This window comes from Mya arenaria, chromosome 2 (genome assembly GCF_026914265.1).
Source record: "Mya arenaria isolate MELC-2E11 chromosome 2, ASM2691426v1".
NCBI lineage: Eukaryota > Metazoa > Mollusca > Bivalvia > Myida > Myidae > Mya > Mya arenaria.
Window position 1 is genome coordinate 13,721,757 of NC_069123.1, and position 21,865 is coordinate 13,743,621.

The 21,865-nt window shown below is 33.8% G+C and overlaps 2 protein-coding genes across 4 annotated transcripts in view; one reads left to right on the forward strand and one right to left on the reverse strand.

Moving 5' to 3' along the window:
* On the reverse strand, positions 1–9,964 carry LOC128212390 (cytokine receptor-like factor 3). Its single transcript, XM_052917831.1, has 9 exons — positions 9,879–9,964; positions 9,318–9,433; positions 8,365–8,572; positions 8,001–8,088; positions 6,932–7,109; positions 6,472–6,574; positions 5,668–5,808; positions 4,734–4,973; positions 1–4,042 (listed from the first exon to the last, which is right to left on the reverse strand). Exons 2-9 carry the CDS (start codon positions 9,426–9,428, stop codon positions 3,765–3,767), a joined length of 1,347 nt encoding a protein of 448 aa, XP_052773791.1. The 5' UTR covers positions 9,429–9,433; positions 9,879–9,964; the 3' UTR covers positions 1–3,764.
* Positions 9,930–21,865, forward strand: part of LOC128212371 (uncharacterized) — a 26,560-nt gene continuing 14,624 nt past the window's right edge. The window contains exons 1-2 of one of the 3 annotated variants that reach the window (XM_052917814.1): positions 9,930–10,004; positions 16,207–17,658. In XM_052917814.1, coding sequence (XP_052773774.1) covers positions 16,596–17,658 — 1,063 coding nt within the window. In that variant the 5' untranslated portion in view covers positions 9,930–10,004; positions 16,207–16,595. The other 2 variants (XM_052917806.1, XM_052917821.1) reach the window with 2 other exon arrangements.

Here is a 21,865-nt window from a genome sequence, read left to right on the forward strand (position 1 = left end):
CCCCCCCCCCCCCCCGGGCAAAAATAAAGAATATAGGGGGAGGTTCATATACATTTTTTTTGCTAAATCTACTAAAGGGGCCAAGTTCAATTTGAAACTGTGCTCCTGCGATGATTTTTATGTTTAACTGGAATAGCCATTACGATTGTATCATACCATCGCATTTCAAACTGATAAATCCATGTTGTAATATAAACTAATTCAAATACAATTTTTTTTGTCACAACAGAATTTGCAAAAAGCACTTTCTATTCAATAAGTGATCTTGACTAAAATTCATTATCATACAATATTGGCGGCACACTCATTAACAAGAAAGCGCTAAAACAACTTAGCTATGTTCATAGAAAAAACACAACATCAACAGTAACTAGAATGGTTTTTTTTTAATCAAAAACAGATGTCTGCCCCTGTGGTTGTTGGAGTTCCACAACATTTGACATTGGGAAATTAATGGGGAGTTATTTCAAAATCCCTTAAGGGGTTCAGGACAAATATAGTGGTCATGAAAAATAATCATATTTTAGTCATATGACCTTTAACGTCAAAGTGTTACCTTGACCTTGAACCAAGCTGGTTGTAACATGCGCTATGCACATTGTCTTAATATGGTGTACATTTGTGGATAGTTATTAAAAATCCTTCAAGGTGTTCAAAAAGTATGGGAGCACAATGTTTGTGAAGGACACACACAACTCGAGCAAAAACAAAATGTCTCCCCATTGATGGGGAGAGACATAATTCTTTATATTTCATTCCATTTTGGGGTGCAATAGAGTGACTTTGGTAGCTGTTGTTGAATATTTTGAGTTGGTCTTTTCCACAGGGCCCATCTGGTTAATAATATTTATGCACAGTTCAGTTCTTCATAGTCACGATTCCATCAATTATTCAACACATTAACCTATCAATTGCCATATAATATGCTATAAACAATTTAGTTTGACTCGAGGCTAGAATTAATTTCAAATTGTATATCACACTTTTGATCACAGCAGAGGAAATTGTCACAAACTTAGATTAACCAGGAGAACTACATCATGACATGATATGGATTACAATTTATCACATTTACCATCAAACACCAAGATAAAAAAACTTCAAATCTTTCTTTTTTTGTAACGTTCTTTCAAGTAGAGCAATAGAAGTGTTCAGTGCTGAAATAATTACCCTATGATTAAAACAAATTACGAAAAAATAATAAAATATAAAGGTTGTTTTCATCATCTACAAAATTTGCTTTCTAAGTCTGAGTCAAAATAAGACTTTGAGGCCATTTGTAAACTAGGGCCCAGGGGATTCTTGAAATAAATCATATTTTGATGTTTAGATAGCACTAGAACACACTATTTACAGTTTAAAAGTTCTAAATAAATACTACACGGAAGGGGCACCCCAACCCCTCCCCACCCATCCCTTCATTTGTTTTTCAGGGAAAAGCCCAGAATTTTTATTTATTTTCAAGGAAAATAATTTCAAAACTTCTTCATATAATGTCCAATTAAACGACTAATACATTTTCCGTTTCCATTATAATAATCATTTATCACATGGTGTAGCTTGTTTTGAGTGTAATATACCATTACATATTTTCTTATATTACAATATTGTAACTTGACATGGACGACATTTCGCCATACTGATTTAGTGTCAAACATTTTACTGAAAATTAATGAAATCTTCCTTTTTGACGACAAAATTATCATGTGATCTAAAGAATCTTACATAGTTACCTATGAACAAAACATTTTATGAAAATATTAGTAAGGTCAAAAGCTTTGCAGAGTTATCTTTTCATGTTTGATAAACAACACGAACATAGAACACAAATTGGTCCACAAAATTAAAAATAATAAGATTTTTTTCCAACAATAAAAATAAGTTGAAAAACAATTAAAGTATGTATTAAAAATATACATACAAAATATACTATATGAAATGACAAGAAAAAAAACATGAGTAAGAAAGATAACAGAGTATATACAGTTCTATGGACCACAGAATGTGATATCCACCTGGCCATCAGTTTTTAAACATACTAACAAGTGAATTTGCTGTCCCCAGAAAATCAGGCAGATTCTAACATTCTGTCTGTGTCATTATGGTAAAACGTTTCTAATAGTTACAACATTGAGATTCTTTTGCCTTGTAATAACTTATATTTGATATTGTTTAAAGACAATGAAAAATGAGATATTTAACATGAATTCCAAACATTTATATAGAATATACGATGTAAACTGTATTAACACATAGATTTTTTTTAAATTTATTAAAATGACGAGATTTTATCTATTTTGGTGAATAATGTTTAATAGTAAATTTCATATTTAGTAACTTTAAATGTGATTTTCTATTTATATATTAATTATCTATAATCATTTATGATTTTCAGCGCTAAATACATAAAAAAACTTGCATTTAGTACGCTCATTTTTTTAAAAAAGTTATTCATTTACGATGTCATGTCAAAAGTTATTACACTAGCTATATCAAAATAATACTATAACATTATTTCAAGATGATATAAATTTTTGTATTCAATACAGGTTTATATATCATACTTCAAATAACAAAAGTGTATACTAAAAAATTATAGTTCAGAATAAATGTCAATTTATCGGTAAAATTTTCTATATTTTTTAAGTTAATTGTAATTTTTTGGCGATTAATACCGGTAATATTCTCAAATATTATGACTTAGAATATGTAGATTACGTCTTTAAGACAAAGTTTTAAATTACACAATAAAACATTTGACTTTATGACTACCAATAAACAGCACTAGGATATATACAAGCCACATATTATACACAAAGTTTAAAACGAAAGTTCTTGGTACATCTCATACTGCCCAAAACACCTATAGTCCTATAACACAATGCAATGAAGTTTTAAATGCAATAAAACTACCTATACAAAATCTAATATAAGCACCATTTAAAGGGACTAGACACCAGATGATTCAATTGCACGGAAAAAAGGAAATTGTCAAAACCTTACATAAAATTTCTATCATTGTGAACATCGCATTGAATCTTACTGATTGATATATAAAATCGCTAATGACACTTGTATTTTTCCAATTTGTAATTTACTGTAAATTTAAAAATAGTGTAGGTATTTGTATCTGTACTAACTTTCTGACTTACACATGCTAAATATACACACTATAAACTGGGAAACCTTATGACTATGTGATGTTTTAAAACAGGTAAACACAGTTAAGACAGCAACAAAGTATTTTTTTAATCGCGTAAAGAGATGTATTATGGGCCTCATTATAGCTTGTATTGACAATTCTAAGTTGTTTCATAGTGTATTTGTCAATTTTGGGACCATTCGGTGTCTGGTCCCTTTAATATTTTTTCGCATGTTTTATATTAATACACTGAAAATAATTAATCACAACAAAAACACTGTAGGCCAAGCCTAGCCCTCTCTCATTTTTCTCAGTCGTTAAAGGGGCATATGTTGACAAACACAGTAGAAACAAAAATGGTTTCGCCTGACAAAGACAATGCCAATGATGTCAACAACAATTTTCTTGACGAGATAGCAACTAAACCTATGGAATTCATTACAACTTTTGTTTATAACAACAACAACGATGACACCAACAGGATGACAATACCATTGTTATTTTTATTGGGAAAACCAGCAACAAAAACCTGGAATTCATTACACATAAAATTGCACAAAACATGACTTGAACACACAATTTACAATAAAACCTACATTCAAAGTCCTAAATGCCGTATGTATCATTCCACACTGACTTTCCAATCCTCATGACTAAACATCATTCCAAAGAAGAAACAAGGTGCAGACTCGGTCAGGGGCGACATGCCGAGGCCCCCGATCATTCCAAGCGTGACCTGCTTCCCAACTTTCCAGTCGAATGTTAGTTCCTTGTCTCCTACTTGTACGCTGGCCCTCACCTTACCGTTGGGCAGTATCTCTGTTTCTATGGTTACCAAAGAATTCCGAGTGAGACATGGTAGGCGAGTTTTCATCTCCTGCCCATCTATGAACACAGTCCCTGGGTGAAATATTTCAAAGAACCATAAGCATACAAAAACACATAGAGGGTAACATTATAGGTAACATGAGTTGTGATTTTATAAAGGTTTAATAAAGTGGGATTTTTAAAATTGATAAAAACAAATCCTGAAGAGTTTAATCGGTTTTAAAGACAAACAAGTTTATTTCCTATTGAACTACCATGAATGTAATCTTCTGTTTCTATCATAAGTACTGATATGTAGATTTATAGCGCTAAACTGTATGACAATCAAAAGGTACATAACTATTCATGTATAACGTTGCGTCAAGTGTTATTACACTAACTACATGTATATATGGACAATACATAATGATGTTATATCATGATAGAACGTTATTTTTGAAACCTTAATGATGCTGACACATGATATAAATATAATTATAAGATTACAAGCCTAGGTGTACTTGACCTTTAATACATATCAATAAATTATATCTTGTTCTTTCAGATACCAGTATACTTAAAACAAGAATTGTACACTGACCCCGTGAAACACCAGAGATTATCATCCATTTCAATTACTTTAAAAAAATGAATCAAGGGCTGACAGCGAAAAATTCCATTCTCCTTTTTTTTTATGTCAATTAGAACTTTTTTGTCTTTTTCCATTTAGAAATTCTCAAACATGGTTGCGTCTTCAAATAGATCACATTAGAGGTGAACATACCATCACACGCAAGAAACACAGCTCCCTCTCTCTTCATAGAGTTAATGTCATCATTCGTGACAGCAATACCCAATCCATCCAGTGGTGATTTTTCCCCGGAGTCTAGAATCTTGAATGATATCGGATATCCCGATCGATAACATTGCGTCTTGGAGTATAGAGCCCGGGTTAGACCGGTGGTCCTAGTAGCAATTTTGCTTTCGTTACTCGTGGAATACCCCTCACTAGAGTCGTCCCATTCTGAAGTGGTATCACAATATCAACAAATATCAGGACTAGCACTTGTTTAAACACTCAGAATATTTTCAACATTTTATTTTAATTAAATCCGTAGGAGATATAAGTTTATGTACACTTTACTTCTTGTAAACATTAAATCACACAACTTGATGTTGTTTCTTCATGTTGATTTATTCTACAATATGAAAAGTATTACATATCATATTATGATCAAAACAATAAAAAACTGACTCTATATAAGATTACTTAAAACATTTCTTTTCTCCATCAAATACATGGCAACCCATCTGAGACGGCACCATTGACCATTCGAATATATAATAATACAAATGTGTATTCAAATTCCTTGTCTAAAGCATTAATCTAATAAAAACTCCCTGCACTATAGTCACTGATAAATGTTCATACAATTCTAGGCATCATCTATTGGTTTTCATTTCTACAGTAAGTCCAACCAAAGGGATGCCAACACAAATTTGTAATAAAAGAGGAAACCAGTATTAAATAAGAGGATCCCCATCACACTATATACAAAACATCATTTTTTGAATAGATCAGATTAAATGCAACAGTTTTAATTTTTAAGTTTTGTGGCCAAAAGAGAGGAAATCAGCTGAAAGAGAAAAATTGGTATCTCTGACCAAAACAACACTTACTTTAGTGAGGTATAATATTCTAGTAACTTAGAGCATACCATAGTGACTGATGGATGTTGACGCAACTCTAGGCACACTCCACACGCTCCATTGGTCCTCATTTTCACCACGACAACTCACCCGGAAAGAATACGGCTGCTTCACCTTCAACCTCTTTACCAGGTGGTGCATGTTTGGTCCTGAACAGTTGACACAGGAACACATTAATTTTGCTCATATATTTGTCTAAAAAAAAACAATGATCTTTTTTTTCTAGAACAGCCCATGCTATGAAAAACAAATCAGTTTTAAGTACAGTTCTAACTTCTAAGTCAATGCAGGGCTCCACACTGAAATGATTCTTTTAATCTAGGTATGGTATACTAGATTTTTTTCGGGTTGACGAAGACAAGAAATGCCATTTTTGATACAAAAGTATTCTTCTCAGTTGCTTTAAATTGAAAACTTATTAAAGTTCTAGTTTAATATTTCTGTTGTTTTTTTATCTAAAAACTCTGGACTCCTTGATTTTGATAGAGACTTTTTAAATTTGTAATTAGGACTCCTTTGCAATAAAAGTTATAATCTAACACTATCAATGTACATGTGTTAACTATTTGGTTGTAATCTACAAACAATCTAAGCAACATAAAGGCCCAAAGAAAAATTCTATAAGGGAGGAAGTTTTAAACCTGACAATGAAATAAAAACAATCATAAAGCCAAAAGAAAAAATCTATAAGAGAGGAAGTTTTCAACTTGACTATGCAATAAAAAAAGAATAATATACCTGAAATTTAAAAGATTTGCAAAATATAACTTTTAAGACAGAAATCAAATACGAATAGCAGCATGTTTCATTACCTGTGTAAGTATTCTGGAATGTGGCTCTGTGAGCCTGGCTGGCCTTTACCTCTCCATAGCAAAACTGGAGACGGAATTGGACTGCTTCAATGTGGTCATCAAGCTGATGAAAAAACAATTAACATCTTATTAAGGCAAGACCCCCGCATTTTTTCTATTTACACATAATTAAGTACTCTGGATCAAGCTCTGTGAGTCTGCCTGGCTTTTAGCTCTCCATAGTATAACTGGTGACAGAATTGGCAGCTTGTATGTGGTCAGAAAAACGGTAAAACTATAAAACAATATCGTATTATCTTAAAGGCAAGGCTCTAACATTTTTGCTATCTGTGTAAGCAATCATGATTGTGGCTCTGTTCGCCGAACTGGCCTTACAATCTCCATAGAAAAAAGTGAACAGGATCAAATACCTAATTTTTTTCCTTAAATAATTAAATGAATAATGAAGAATATCATATACCTCTTCCCACTTAACAAGCAGTGCACCTGGCCTCTCCTCCACTTCAGTGACGTGTACTGAGGGACGATCTGTCACATGTCCCACTTGAGATATTACCTCCCCTAGCTCTCGAGATATCCCGTCTTGAAACACAACATCCAAGAACGCAACATCATAAAGATTTGGTACCTCTGGAACTCTGGAAAACCAAGCTGATACTTATTCATAGTCATAACTACTTAACAATCTTAGTTTAAATTGAGACTATATACATGTACATACATATAACAGTGACAGTATCCATATGTGAAACAACAGAAACAGTTAGCCATGGCATAACTACGTGTTGTAGCAGCATTTGTAGACAATGAATAATTTGATAACATTCCTAACAACTCGAATGAAAATGTGTTATATTTGCCATTGATTGTTCTAGGTTTTGCACTTATATTATAAGCATCTACCATAGCCGTGCGTGTAAGATAGGTTCATCCCAACCCTTGCGCAGGGTGATAAACGGAAACTTGTTAAACCTTGTTTCCTCAATTCACTCTGTGCGAGGGTTGGGATGAACCTATCTTACACGAGCAGCTATGGTAGATGCTTTTTCCCCACTTCAGTTAAACAAAATTTAGTAAAATTTCATTTTTTTGCTGCAACTCTTTTGTGCGTAGTGAAAATAAATGCGTATGGATATGTGATAATTCGTGGTTGTCATGGATATGCGCGCAGTGATTCAGATTATGTTTATAGTCAAATCGGTCTTTAAATAGTTCTGAGTAGAGTGAAGCATTATTTCTTGAAAGGTGCGTGAAAACTTTTTTTATGGTGACACTTGAAGCAGGAAATAATTAATTAGCGTTCTAAATATTGCCACAAGACAAGGTTTCTATGAGGCTACCGATGACAGTCTTCAACAAGGGAGATAATTACAATGTGATGACCATTTAAGGAGTTCCATACAGGTACTTGTTTTATCTTTGCCCGTGGGCAAGATAAGAATTTCTAGCATGGTTTAATTTTTGGATCAACTTATCTGAGGTGGGAGAAAATACTATCTATTAAAGGCAGTTGAATTATGTCAACCTACATGTTGAGATCCTTTGAAAGTGCAAAGTCCTTAAACTTGAGCAAATCGTCTACATGGTCCTCTGGTCCACTGGCTAGCACTTCCTTACCTGAAGATAAGAATGAAAAATATAAATGATTTATATGAAGAAGAGACTTTACACACGATGATCTTTATAAATTACTTTGCTACAAGGAGAGCAGAATTATGTAATGGTTTGCATTCTATAAAAATGTGTAACTCATTCTATATCACTATATTGACACACTGTAGTAGAAATAATTGTATCAGAACAACTTTTATATCAAGGGCAGAAATGAAACTGCATTTAAATGTATAATTCAATAAAAAAAATAAAATTGATGAATAAACAACATGGATCAACCTTTTTCCATGCATGATGTTGCGGCAGACATGGCAGTTGTGATCATGTCCTCACATTCTAACAGCGGTTGAAGGTTGGAAGATTCCAGTCTGTCAACTTCTCCCAACAATTGGTTCATACGCTTGGTCAGTGCAGAATACAGGGACTCCCTTACTGAATCAAAGTAGGTGCGTACGCTGTCCTTAGCATTGCTGGAACTCTCCTCTATCTGGTGAAGAAAGTAAGCAAGGTTATGATGTGTTGTTTGCATTATAACTGATCATAATAAATATTATGTTTTTCAAAAATGAACTTGTAACTTGGGTTAATGTTTTGTTTAGGTATGTTTTGTTCGATCAATCTATTTTAAAATGCAGTGATACATGTACATAAAGAGAAATTTACAAATGATATTGACATTAACCAATGATTTTAAATTATATATATTTGGGCAACTTATAACATTTGCTGAAAACTATTTCAATTATGACATTTTAAAAAAAATACAGACTTACTAAAAATGTTGGCATAAGCTTATAAATAGAAAAGAATGTGGTGCATTAAATTTTCTGCACCAATTTCCCATTGTTTACCACTTCTCCAGAGAGCTGAAAAATCATTGGGGAGGAGGGTTTCAGAGAAACTGGATAATACTTTACTTTTTTAAAGAAGACCACAAGAAATATATGGGACGTCATACTGAAAATATTTACTAACTGGAACACATACTGTACATTGCATATATTAAGGATTAATTAATATTTATATAGTTTAAACTGAATTGTTTTTTAGGATTTAAGTATACACTTTAAAGGCATTATGAAGTTAACAGTCCTCATAATATGGTTATTACTTTAGAGATCCATTTCCTAAGCAACACAGACATTGAAGAGAAGTTCAGATTGGATTTCAGAGAGAGAGGTAGGCAGAGATGAGAATCTAACTTTTTAAGTTTACCTTGGCCTTATACATACCTGTTGCTTTGCATGTACAAGCGACTCGAGCTGCTGGTTCAGCTGCATCTGCTGACTATGTGCAGTGTCCAATGTGTCAATGACATTCTGTATCAGCTCATCTGTACTCATGTTGTCTGTAAAATTTAAATTGCCAAGTAAACATTTGTATTGCTGAATGTCAAGTGTACAAAATACAAACTTAAGGTTGATGCATTGATATAAACTGACAAAAACACATTACTATTTACTTAAGTACAAGGTGGAGAACTTTTTTTTTCATTTTAATATGTTTTGGCAAATAATCATATTTGATATGTACAACTCACATCTATCAATATAGAAAAAGTTGCAGTAGATTGATTGAAAGCGATGATTTGCGTTTTTTAGGAAAGCCACATTATCTTGCCTAAATGTGAACAAATCCCTTTACTATTGAAATGTAAGTGGAGTGGGTGGGGAAGTGATTGTCAACAGCATTTCAGACTTGTTATTACATATTCAAGTGGATATCAAAGGATGCTCGTTACATAATTTAATAATGCTAAATAATATACGATTTCATACATGCATGTCACTTACAGATTTGGTCAAATGAGACGCTAAAATGAATTAAACCTCAACAAATTTGCCTTAAGATTGAAGGAGGCGGCCATTAATCTCCCAAATTCTCATGCCGAACGAGAACTATGGAAGTGAAAGACACAGGTAAGAATTTTAACAAAGAGAATGTACAAAAACATATTTTTTCCGGTTATTTCAAAGATATGTGACATATTTTATGCAAAGTGTACTGTGTCTTCATGGAGTTGAATGTTTATGGTGATACAGCTACGAATTCATGTGACGTAATCATTTGTGACTTTGTTTATGTTATCACACCTGAGTGCTCACAACAGTTTCCGGATGCTGAGACTGGAGATAAAGTGACAAAGAACCTAATTGTTATTACCATTCAATTCGTTCTAAAGGTACTTATGAAATGAGATCATATTCTGAAAGTGAGTAAAATTATTTATTTAAGTTTATTTATTTATTTATTTATTTATTTGTTTATTATTTATTTTTATTTTATATTATGTATCTATTTATTTATTTATTTTATACATGTTTGTTCATGTATTTATTCACACTTGACAAATGACTCTTTTGTAAGTTCATCAGTTTTTTAAGTAAGATTTTAATTATCAATTTTCAGGAGATATGGAGTGATTGTTTTTTGTTAATAGTATTATACAGTACGCTCCACGCGGAACTACCACTTTCCGTTTTCCTCGGCGGATTTTGGTCATCGCGGACACGACATCCAATTGATCATAATCCTCTTTCCTCGGCGTTTTTACTCGTTCACCCACCGAGGCTGATCAGTGGACCATACATTTACAATCGCCGCGTTACTTGGAGGTAAAAACACCGCGCAACTCGGAGGAAAACCGATAAGAATCTCCCACTGTATCTAATTTTGTTTAATTTATTTGATAATTTTTGCTACACCCGTAATTGTTTATAAAAATAATTTATTTCGCGTACCTAATTTTCGGACACCCAAAGGACATCAATCGTAACTTTCACACTTACCAAGTTTCACAGACGAAGATTATTGATTTTCATCTTTTATCCTGGCTAGATTACCTAACCATATAGTACACCACTGTGACAAGTTAATTAGTAAATACCCATCTTAAACGATGTATTGCATGTAGAAAGAGAAAGTGTGAAATATTTATTGGAGGATTAAATAAACAACAATGGCAATCAAGGGATTAAGAAAACAAAGACATGACATTTTTGTAAAACAATCTGCCAATAAACTTTAAAACTTATACCACACTTATAGACTGTATGAAGCAATTATGTACAGTTATACTTATTGAATCATCAATAAAAGTCAACACATTCAATGATATAGGTAACTAATTAATGTGATGAATTTGAAGTTGGAAATGCAATACTCCAGTTACATTCGAAAATACCACTCAGACACATTAATCCTGCATAACAATATACATGCTCTCCATGAGATCCTCGTGGGTAAAACTGTGAGTTATGTGATGTCACACAGAGTGACTGTTTGATCTAAAGCCGATAGAATGTGTTATTCATTTCAATGCATGTATAAAATGGTGTTTAATGGGATTTTAATTACCTTGATGAAGGATTTACACTTATATGCGTTATAAATAAGTTTAGAACCATTGATAAGTACGGATAAATTAATAAGTCAGGTAAAATGCAAATTAGGGAAAAAAGACCGAAACATATTCACACTTACAAAGTTCTCAACACCTTCATTACTCCAATCTAATTTAAGTTCTCAACACCTTAATATAGTAAGAGAAAGATGACAATAACAAACACAAACGCACGCTATGGTATATCTTTTAATTACATAATGTGAAAAACAACAGTTGTTTGACGATGCTGATGAAAATTTACAATAATTGTTTTTTAAAGAAACTTTCTGTACTTTGAAAAATTAATTATCTAATTATTTAATACTGTTTTAACAGAAGCAATGTACTGTAGTAGCTATGCACAAAACGCGGAGTTCCGCGATTAGGTCAATAAATCGATACGATCGCCGGCGCTACCGGCTATAAAACCCTCCATAGAAAACGACTAACTCGGTGCAACTCGGCGAAATTTAGCGAGGAAAAAGGTTGCGTACTCGGCGGAAATCCGCGATAAATTAAAAACGCCTCCGAGTCACCGAGGAAAGTGGTAGTTCCGCGTGGAGTGTACTGTATATGATAATATTGGAATGCAGACAGCTTACTGGTTGACGGTACATTTTCGAACAGGGCACAAATCCCGAACACCAGCTAAAACACGTGTTTGTTTACCGTGATCGATTATTCGATGATCTAGATCAATTCAAAGACTTGCCTTGGTCGCATTTGCGAAGTTTCATCTTGTTTTGTTGAGTGTTTTTCTAAAAAAATGCCATTTAATGTTTATACCTTAAAGATCAAAATGTAGCACATGGGGGAATGACGTCATAGGGCGCACGCGCATCTTTAGGTTTTGCAGTTATGTTGACCTACATTTATGATATTAATAAATAGAAATCACGCTTTACATTTGAATTTTATGTTTTGAAAAACATCGGAAACAATAAATAACTTTGCAGCTAAGTGTTTATTTAATATAGCATACTTATTAATTATAATTGTATGACCATGTATTTTCGCTTTTCAAGTGTTCGGTATTTGTGCCCTCCATAGCATAAATTTAGAGGTGATTTACTGTCTATAAAATGAACGATTTTCAACATAAAATTGATGAGATCGTGAATCTGTACTTTGACAGATGTTGTCACATTAACCAAAGATGTTTCATACGCAATTTTAACTTGCTACAACAAAAACTCTCCAAGATAGTTGTGAAAAACCTCAAAAAGTGTTCGGATTTGTGACCTTAGCCAGTAATGTAGCTGCTATTACAGATTTTGAAGTGATTAATTTACTCCTACACAGCAAGTTTAAACATCCTTCCAATTAATTGCATGCGTGTCTGCGAATATGGTATTAATCAATTAATTTTTTAAAGCGTGAAACAGCCCATTTATGGCAGCATTTACTTCCCTTACTGTTGAGTATCCTGTTCAATTTTTAAAGAGAGGTCAAAGCATAGCACAGGAATTTGACTCAGTGTTTGGTCTTTGTCCGAAATTGTTGTTTTTTGTCAGTTTTTTGTCAGTATTTGGTCATATAATGACTTATTATATCATTTTTGACCAAACACTGAGTCAAATTCCTGTGATGCATAGGATATAATAATTTTAATAACTGGTTTAATCACCTTCCTAAGAAGTTCTTTTTAAATGAAACTTCAAATCATTCCAGACTTCCCGAAAGTTGAAAAAAAGTGGCAGACATTCTGTCTGACAAGACATAAAAATCTGTCAGACCGAAAGAAAATCTGTCAGACCGAAACAAGAGGAACAAAAACGAAGTAATAACATTGCTTTATTCATCAATAGCAGCTTACTTCTAAATAAAAGCTTTATTGTATGTCTCTTATGAAAATCATCAGTCTGTTAAAATTCAAAAGTTCATCTGGATATTCAAAACACTCCTCATCAATAACGGGGTTAAAGTCCTGTTTGTCAGGAAGAGTGTTAAATCTCAATTTCAAGAGCCTGATGTAAGGACTTTCAAGCACATGATTTACAGAATCCTGTATTATCTCCGTATCAGACACATGTGAAAATTCTGAGGCAAGGTCTTTTATATCCTGCTGGAATCCATTCTCAAAAACGCTAGAGACTTTTTCAGTGTTGGACAAGGTGACAACCTCCTGTGATGCCAATGTTCTGGTGTAGTCTGGTCAATTATATGGGCAGGCACATCTACTGATGATCTAGACTCTGCCTAAAAGTAAAAAAATTATCATGGTCAGTGGATGTACAAATAAACTTTTATCAACATTTTTTTTCCACAAATAAAATGCCTTTTACAACATGGCAAATATTTTATAACTGTGGTGAATTTAGATATCACTTTGATAGCTTATATTTTGGATTTGATTTTTTGTACAGAATAAATTATTTTTTAAATTTATAAAGGTAGAGCTATTTTTTTTAAGATAGAAGTAACAATTGCCTACCAGCAATGTGTCCATAGCCTTCTGTGGATGGAATGTTATATTTTTGGAGGTTTGAGTTTCACCATCATCATCGCAGGTTATTTATTACTTGCTTTTCTTTGTCAATAACGAGTCATTTCCTTTTTTTATTGCAATTTAATAAAAGAATTCTTTCATGACATTTCGTTTAATACTCATTTTCCTTTCAGAGCATTCATCGATTGATAATATTCTCTTTATTTACCTAGCATTCGTAAAATGTTAGAGAAGCCATGTTGGATGCGCAAATGACTGACAGTATGTAACATGCGCGACCATTGGTTATTCTACGGGCACTGTGCGGAAAGCGACCAATCACCATGCCAAAACCCGGTTACCGGGATTTTATGCTAAAACTTGGTCACCAGGAATAAAAAATAGCCGGACAGTCGGACCGATTTTTGTTCAGAAATCGTCGGACCTGATCAAAATTTGCCGGACATGTCCGTCGAACCGACGGCTTTCAGGAAGTCTGTCATTCCTTTGGATCATCACTGGTTAATGTTTTTAATCAGTAAATTAATGTTTGCATTTTGAATCAGTACTCTTTGGGGAAAAAAGTCTGGGCGTAACATTATACTTTGGAAAAAAATGAGGGTAATATAAGCTCTGACACAGAACATTATATTGGGCCTGTCTGTCTCTTAGTTGTTTGTTTTGTAAAGCAAAAAAACCAAACAATTCTTATTGTTGGGTGTTGGCACAAATGTTTAAATCCTAGCCAGCATAAACTGCTGAATAACCCACATAATGAAACCAAATAACTTTGATGGTCATTTTTTTTGTCAGAAATTTCCCAATTAATTTAATAAGAATCTGTCCAGTGATACCATGAGAAGAAATGTCAGTCTAAAATATCTATAAACATTAAAGACCGCCAATATTTTATTGGTCTAATATGTCTCATGTCCCCAACACCATGTTTAGAATAGAACTTCTAAGAAGTTCCACTTCGGTACTAAACAACAAACAACTTTGAAGCATTTATTAAAGTTTAAGTTATTAAAGGGATCTAATCTGGGGTAAGAGTACAAGCAATGAGTCTAGCATGTTCAGCAAGTTTTTTTCATATACTGGTACATTTAATAAACCATTCAGCTTCTAGACCTATAAAGGTGGAAAGTAGGTAATGGTCTTAGATTGCATATCTTTTAATAGCAATGTCATGTGTTTAAACTGAAAAGAAAACATGTAACATAAAATTTTGTAGTCCTGTCGAAATTGTTTTTTAGCCCTTTACCACTACTAGCTTAGGCTTTTAAAGCATTTAAGTGCTATCATACTAATATAATCTCAGCATAAATATAATTGATTGACTGGTACTTTAACTTTTTTTCTATATATACCTTTCATTGACTCTCAGACAACAGTTCTTAAACATACACATTTTATTTCTTTATACTGTATATAACTTTCAGTAACATTACACCATATCTATTTAATAAGCTTCTTACTTGAAATAACAACTAGTTTGTAAAGCTGTCATGGTGTGTATTTGTAATAATTGAACAGAATAGCTAACATTTGCAGAACAATTTTCTACAATTTGTTATCTTCTAAATGGACATTTAACCTTGGATGTTTTGGTCCTCCAACATTATAGAGCAATAGCAGGTGATTGATCAAAGATTTGTCCTTGATAATGTAGAAAAACATTACAAAGTTTGTCTTATGTAGTGATCTTGTGTTGATCCTGTTTTGATAAACCAATTATCTTAATTTCTGTATATCTCTTATGACGTCACAGTTAAAAGGTTTTTAAATTTAATTTTGCTTCAAGGTCCATTTTAAGCGATGTTTGTGATACATATATATATATAAAACTGTCTTACGGGACTCTTACCTATAATTATATCTGGATTTTTATCGTTTTCATGGTGTATTTGATTTCATTGAATATTGGTATAAAATGTTCTACGGGGTTTGTTATGTTTTAGTTGAAGTGGCATTATGCAAATGAGAAGAATGAAAGAAGTTATTTAGTGTAAACCAGGAGATATTGAAAATTATGCTTATTATTCATGGTTGCTACATGCTACTTGTTGTGGCTTGGTAAACATACATGTAGAACAATTCATTTCATTGTTGACTTAGCAATTCATCTCACTTAATACAGGTATCAGGTAACATGCCTGTATTTTCATCATATATTATTTTTTCATTATTTATTTATTGTTGGATATCTATTTGGAATAGCTAATGATTATTAATGTGACATTTTGACCTTAACCTCATTCCCTCTTGTATACACTAATGAGTTATCATTGTCTCCATTTATCTTCAGGTGTCGGCTGGACTTGACTTGACAGCGTAACATGTAAAGTTGTTACCCTGGGGCAACATTCAAGCTGCATGTTTGATGTTCAGCAACATTTCCTGCTCGCTATTAGCACAGACAAAAGTGGTAACATTTGGTTAAAGCGAAAATACATTTGATGCACTCGTCAAACACAGTGCAACATTGATATAAAGTATGAATGGAAATAAGGATATAATTGGATTACTGCTGATGTAGGAGCAAAGAAAGAACATTGGATTACACAAAGTCTTGTTCTGCCTTGTCTGACATGAATAACTTAAAAGGAAATACATTCGCTGCAGAGAAAGAAAATGTATGTGAACTAAGAATCATTATTTTATCAGCTTAGTTTCGAACGTTTGATAAGCTAAAGTATGCCAAGTGCGGCTTTAACAAGCACACAATCAGCGCAGGTTGTGGCCTCTAAAAATGTTCAGAAGTCGCAGGCTCCATCCCCTCCAAGGGTGTCAGGACAGGGATCTTCAGGGGAGACAAGTGCGGGGAGTATGGGAAGCTTCCCTGATGTTACTGCAGGGATTGCGGATATTTACAACCCTGGTGTAAACGATGGGACCACATTGCCGGACAGTGACCAACAGTCTGTGATACCGGATTATCCAATGGATTCTTTACCAAGGCATTCAAATACTAGTACTCAGTCTTTACCTAACTCTGGAACCCCTGGGGACCCAAGGTCAGGGTCTACTAATCTAAGGTCAATTCAGAATGCCAATCAAGGGTCAAGGCCACATCAAAGACCGGTTGAACATTCCAATCAAGCAGTTGTGCCCCATATAGGTCTTTCATCGAGTACTGGAAGCATTCCAAATCCTTCCGTTCCAGTCTCATCAGCTGTGATATCACATGTTCCAGCTCAGCTGCCATCTCATTCCATCCAAGCCACACAACCAGATGTGTCTCATTCAAATGTAAGCGTCAATGTTAGCCATTTAGGACCTGTAAGTGTAAGTGCTAGCGACGCAAGACAAATTCGAACTCAGGACCTAAATGTCGGTGTGGTAACTCGTTTAGACCATCATAGACAGTCTGGCCAAATGTTGCCTGATGTAGTTGCCCATTCTCAGCCACCAAATCGTCAATCGTCTTCTCAAAGACCTCAGACATTGCCATTAGCAGATCCACGTCATTCGTCAAGTCGAGACCAAAGAAGGCCAGTTGATCCGTATTCCCGTCATCGGCATCGACGTGATCACCGTCATCGCTCCCACCATCGCCAGTCAAATAGACATCCAAACACAGGAACGGAGGAACCTTGTAAAGAATCATGTCTCCAGTGCCTTGCAGTAGGCTTTTCGTTTCGATGGATACTTGTGGTGCTGTCGTTGCTAGGGGTTTGCTGCGTGGTAACAGGAATTGTTCTGGCAGCTTTACATGCAGCAGGGAATTCCTTCCTCTTCCTGGCAATTATGTTTATTGGTAAGTTTGGGAGGTCACTACATTCTGTTAAAAATTAGGCATAATTATTTCGCAGTGGAAATGAGATTTTAAATTTGGACTTATATTTATTTGTATACATGCACACACTTCTTGTATTGAATAATTTTAAGATTCATAACGGGCTGGCAATTTAAGCAAAGAAATTTACAATGTGGACTTGACCTGGCTACAATTGGCTTTATTATCAAAATCCAATTTTCTTTCATCAAGGTCTCAAGTTTGAGTGTGAAATTTCAGATAGAAATTTTAGAACTTCCTTGTCAATATTATGTTTTGTTCTATTTGCATTTTGTTTCATTATGGCTTGACAAACACTCCATATTAACAATCCAAAAAAAATAATGCATTCATTATCTCTTAAAATTCTGCATAATTTTTATCTTAAAGTGCCTTTGCTTGGTATCCTTATTTGAAATATACCTTCCTAAATTCACAATTTTAGGCATTTGGTTGCTATTTTCACAATTCTAAGAGCCCTTGCTCGATTTTCAGAAAGGTGGGAACACTGAGTGAAGTTATATAAATTATATACAATAAGCACTAGTGATGTTCCGATGATCGATTATAATCGAAAATCGATTGGTTGGGCCTGAAATCGGCGACAATCGATATTATTTAGTTTTAATAGATTATCGAAAAAAAAAAATATTAGTAAGTGTTCAGATGTTATCTTTAACAAAATGGCTGATGAAAGCCTCAATGAGCAAGAAAATGAACTATTTTTTATACAACAACACTTAATAACTTCAATCATAGACATAAGGTATATGCATATAATGATTAAGAGTTTAATACTGTACACGAATAAAACTACAACTCAGGTACTATCTAGTATTTTAAAAACCGATTGTACTATCGATAATCGGTTACTTGAGTGGAACCGATCATCGATAGTAAAATTGCAACCGATTCCCAACACTAATAAGCACGAAGCACGAGTTGTGCATAATTCAACCTCCATATTTGGGTGTAATAATTGTTTTGTACCATATATTGTAAAATCACCTGTACAATAACTTAGCATGCGTATATTGAAATATCATTTCATTTGTCTGCCAATTCTTATTGGTTATATAGCTCTGATGACAAAATTTATTATCTGACATCAGTGCTCCAGCCCGGAATTGAAAATAGCAGGGTGCTAGGTCACAAACGACACTGATGATGCTCATTGAATGAGCCTTAATGGGGCACTTGCAAGGGCCAATGTTCAATTTATATGTATATTCATCCTTGTTATACTTTTTTCTGAAAATTGACTTGACAATATGTCCAATAAATATCAAGGCCTTTAAACAAGTTATAGGGAAAACACCCTAGCCCTTTTTGTGGGGCATGAGGGGGCAAACTATATAGATTTCTGTTCTGATGTCTCTGTCTGCTTTTGGAGATGATATATTTAAGTTTAAAATCAAGAAAAAGGATATCTAGCAGGGTGACCAATTTAGAATTTATGAACTTCCTGTCCATCAGTATTGGAAGTTTTTCACTGAAATGAGAAAGTTTAAGTATGCCGAATACAATAATTTTTTCCACTATTTTTCAACTAGTATTTAAAAAAAATAAAAAAAATAACAATAACTTGCCAAATTCACAGATTTCTATTAAAATAATTCATTTTACTTCAAAACTAAATGAAAGTTATGGAAGTTTTTATACTTAAAAGGAATCAAATTTGGAAGTTTTAACCCATTTCTAGGGAGTACTATACTTCCAAACTTCCTTTAATGGAAGCCCTGTCTAGTCTTCCTGGTTAAAAGCATACATTATTTTATACCAATCAACACTTCTGTAATCCGACAAGCTGTCTATGATAATATCCTTTGGAATTCTACCTATAGAAACTATCAGTAGACAATGTTTGCTTAGCGTGTCAGTCAATATTTTGCCACTTATGTCTTGTATCAAAGTTCATTTATGATTAAGATAGAGTTTCTAGAACAGCTGTTAAAAATAAATAAAAGATATAAGACTTTTTAATAGGGAATGCAAAAGTCAAAAGCCTTTTTGCTCAAGAAATAAAAAAATATTTCAAGTTTTAACTAACATGTATGCAATGTTTTGGTTTACCGGTAATTCACAATTTTGACATCAATTTACAATGAATTTTTAGTTTATTATAGAATTAAAAAACTTTTTTATACAAGGCTGCACCAAATTGATTGTTTGTTCATCCAGTGTTATAGAGCCCACTAAGGGTGTGGAAGGTTGTGGGTTAAATCATCGATCCCCATCCGACTGAATCAGTAAGACATTAAAATAGTGTTCCGGTAGCCCCCTTGTCCAGTACTCGATCAGTATGAAAGGGTAATTGGAAATGTGGAGTACTCAGTACTGTTTTAAACCAAGGAAAAATGTTTCTTTGTATCCTTGTGTATTGGTGCTTTTCACCAGTCCTGTTCAACACCAAACAATCTCTTCAAGAGCTAAGGGTTTCGACCGTAATGCTCCCAAGGTCTCCTTGTATCTTACTCAGTTTTGTCAATGCTGCTCATATCTAGATGCAATATAATAACTCAATGTACACATGACATATAATGACACTTTAAATTTGTGATGGCACAAAGAGCGTCAAGCCATAATGCAGCTAATCGGCGATGGCAGACCTTAATAAACTCTTATCTGTCAAACTTTTGATGGACAGATTTACTGCATCGTTTTTGTTCACACAAAAAATCAGTACAGAATCCAAATGATCATCATATTTTGAAACTTTCCAATGGCATGTAAAATGCATTTTATGTTTATTATAATTATGTAAATGGTGATGGCAGTAAATTGCAGTAGTCATACGAAATTTATGAGAGCTTGCAAAGTGGATATTTTTGGTTGAAATTATGTTCTGACGAAATACTGCTCTAATTCTTTTGGCCAAAATCTGTCAACAAAAGAACTAAACTCGTGTGGATTGTTGCTTCAAAGCACAGCAAAATAAATCAAGATGTGAAGTTTTGAATAAAAAACATTTTGTTTGTAACTTTATATTTGATTTCAGTGATAGAGATACCAAAACAATAATACATCAAGATGTGTCACGTACAAGATACAAAAGAGATGAACCTCGCCAGTCTCAATTATTTGTTACCATGACAATGAACAAAGTTTTGCGTCACATGTAATTACCCCCATCTTGAATTATGTAATGTATTATAAACCCAGAGCTACAGATAACATTTTACTTAAGGTGTTTTGTTCACCCACATGTAATTTTGTAAAGTGTATTGTTCACCATGGTCTCTTAAAGTGAAATGGCGATTGGTAAAGTGTCCTGGCCAATTTAAGTGCAAAAATACATACTTGTGTTTTACATACATGATAGGCTTGAACCTAACAACAGAACTTAATCATTTAAAACACTGTACACCTCTTCTTTTCCCTTTGCATTATGCACCAGTCAATTGTAACCACGTCCTCCAAGGTCCGGGGGTATGCCGGGGATAGCCGGGGAAATTGGCCTTGGCCCCGCAGTGCCGGGTGAATGCAGTGCTTTTTTTCTTCATGCCAAATTTAGTGGGAAATGTGTCTTATTTAGAGTCCCTGGGGTGCTGGGGCATTTGGCGGGGATTTTACCATCAGTTCGTCTCCGTAGGGCCGGGGTTTTACCCGGGCTTGGCTGGACCCAAAGTCAAAGTCCCTGCTATTCCCCGGACCTGGGGGTCCGTGGTTACAATTGACTGGTGCATTATAAAACACCACACCCTTCAAGGGAAATAACTGTGTAGAAGTTGAAATTAATCTGCATCAATTTATAGCAGTATCTTTGATAATGTCATAGCAGCTATTCCTGAAACAGTTGTAAATTGATTGTTGTAATGGTCCTTATAATAATTTGGATTTGTATCGATACAAACAGAATGATTTTTATTTTATTTTAATTTATTTGCTCATTGTATAGTGAATGTATGCCATTGAATTACGACCCTTATCTGTAGCTATGTATAACACTTATATAGTTATAAATATAATTTTGTGGTCAACATTTTCTTTTGTCCAATGAAAAGGCAGTATTTTTTCAAGTTTTCCTGTACATATATTTCAGTAAATCAGCAGTCTGCCCTTATTGATTTAGGCGAAGCGATTGATGTAAACAGTGACTGGCCCATTTTTTTAAAGTACACAGTAGATTAAAACCTTCACCCTTTAAAGCTGCCACTCTCACAGATTTACCTTTTTTACAACTTTTTTT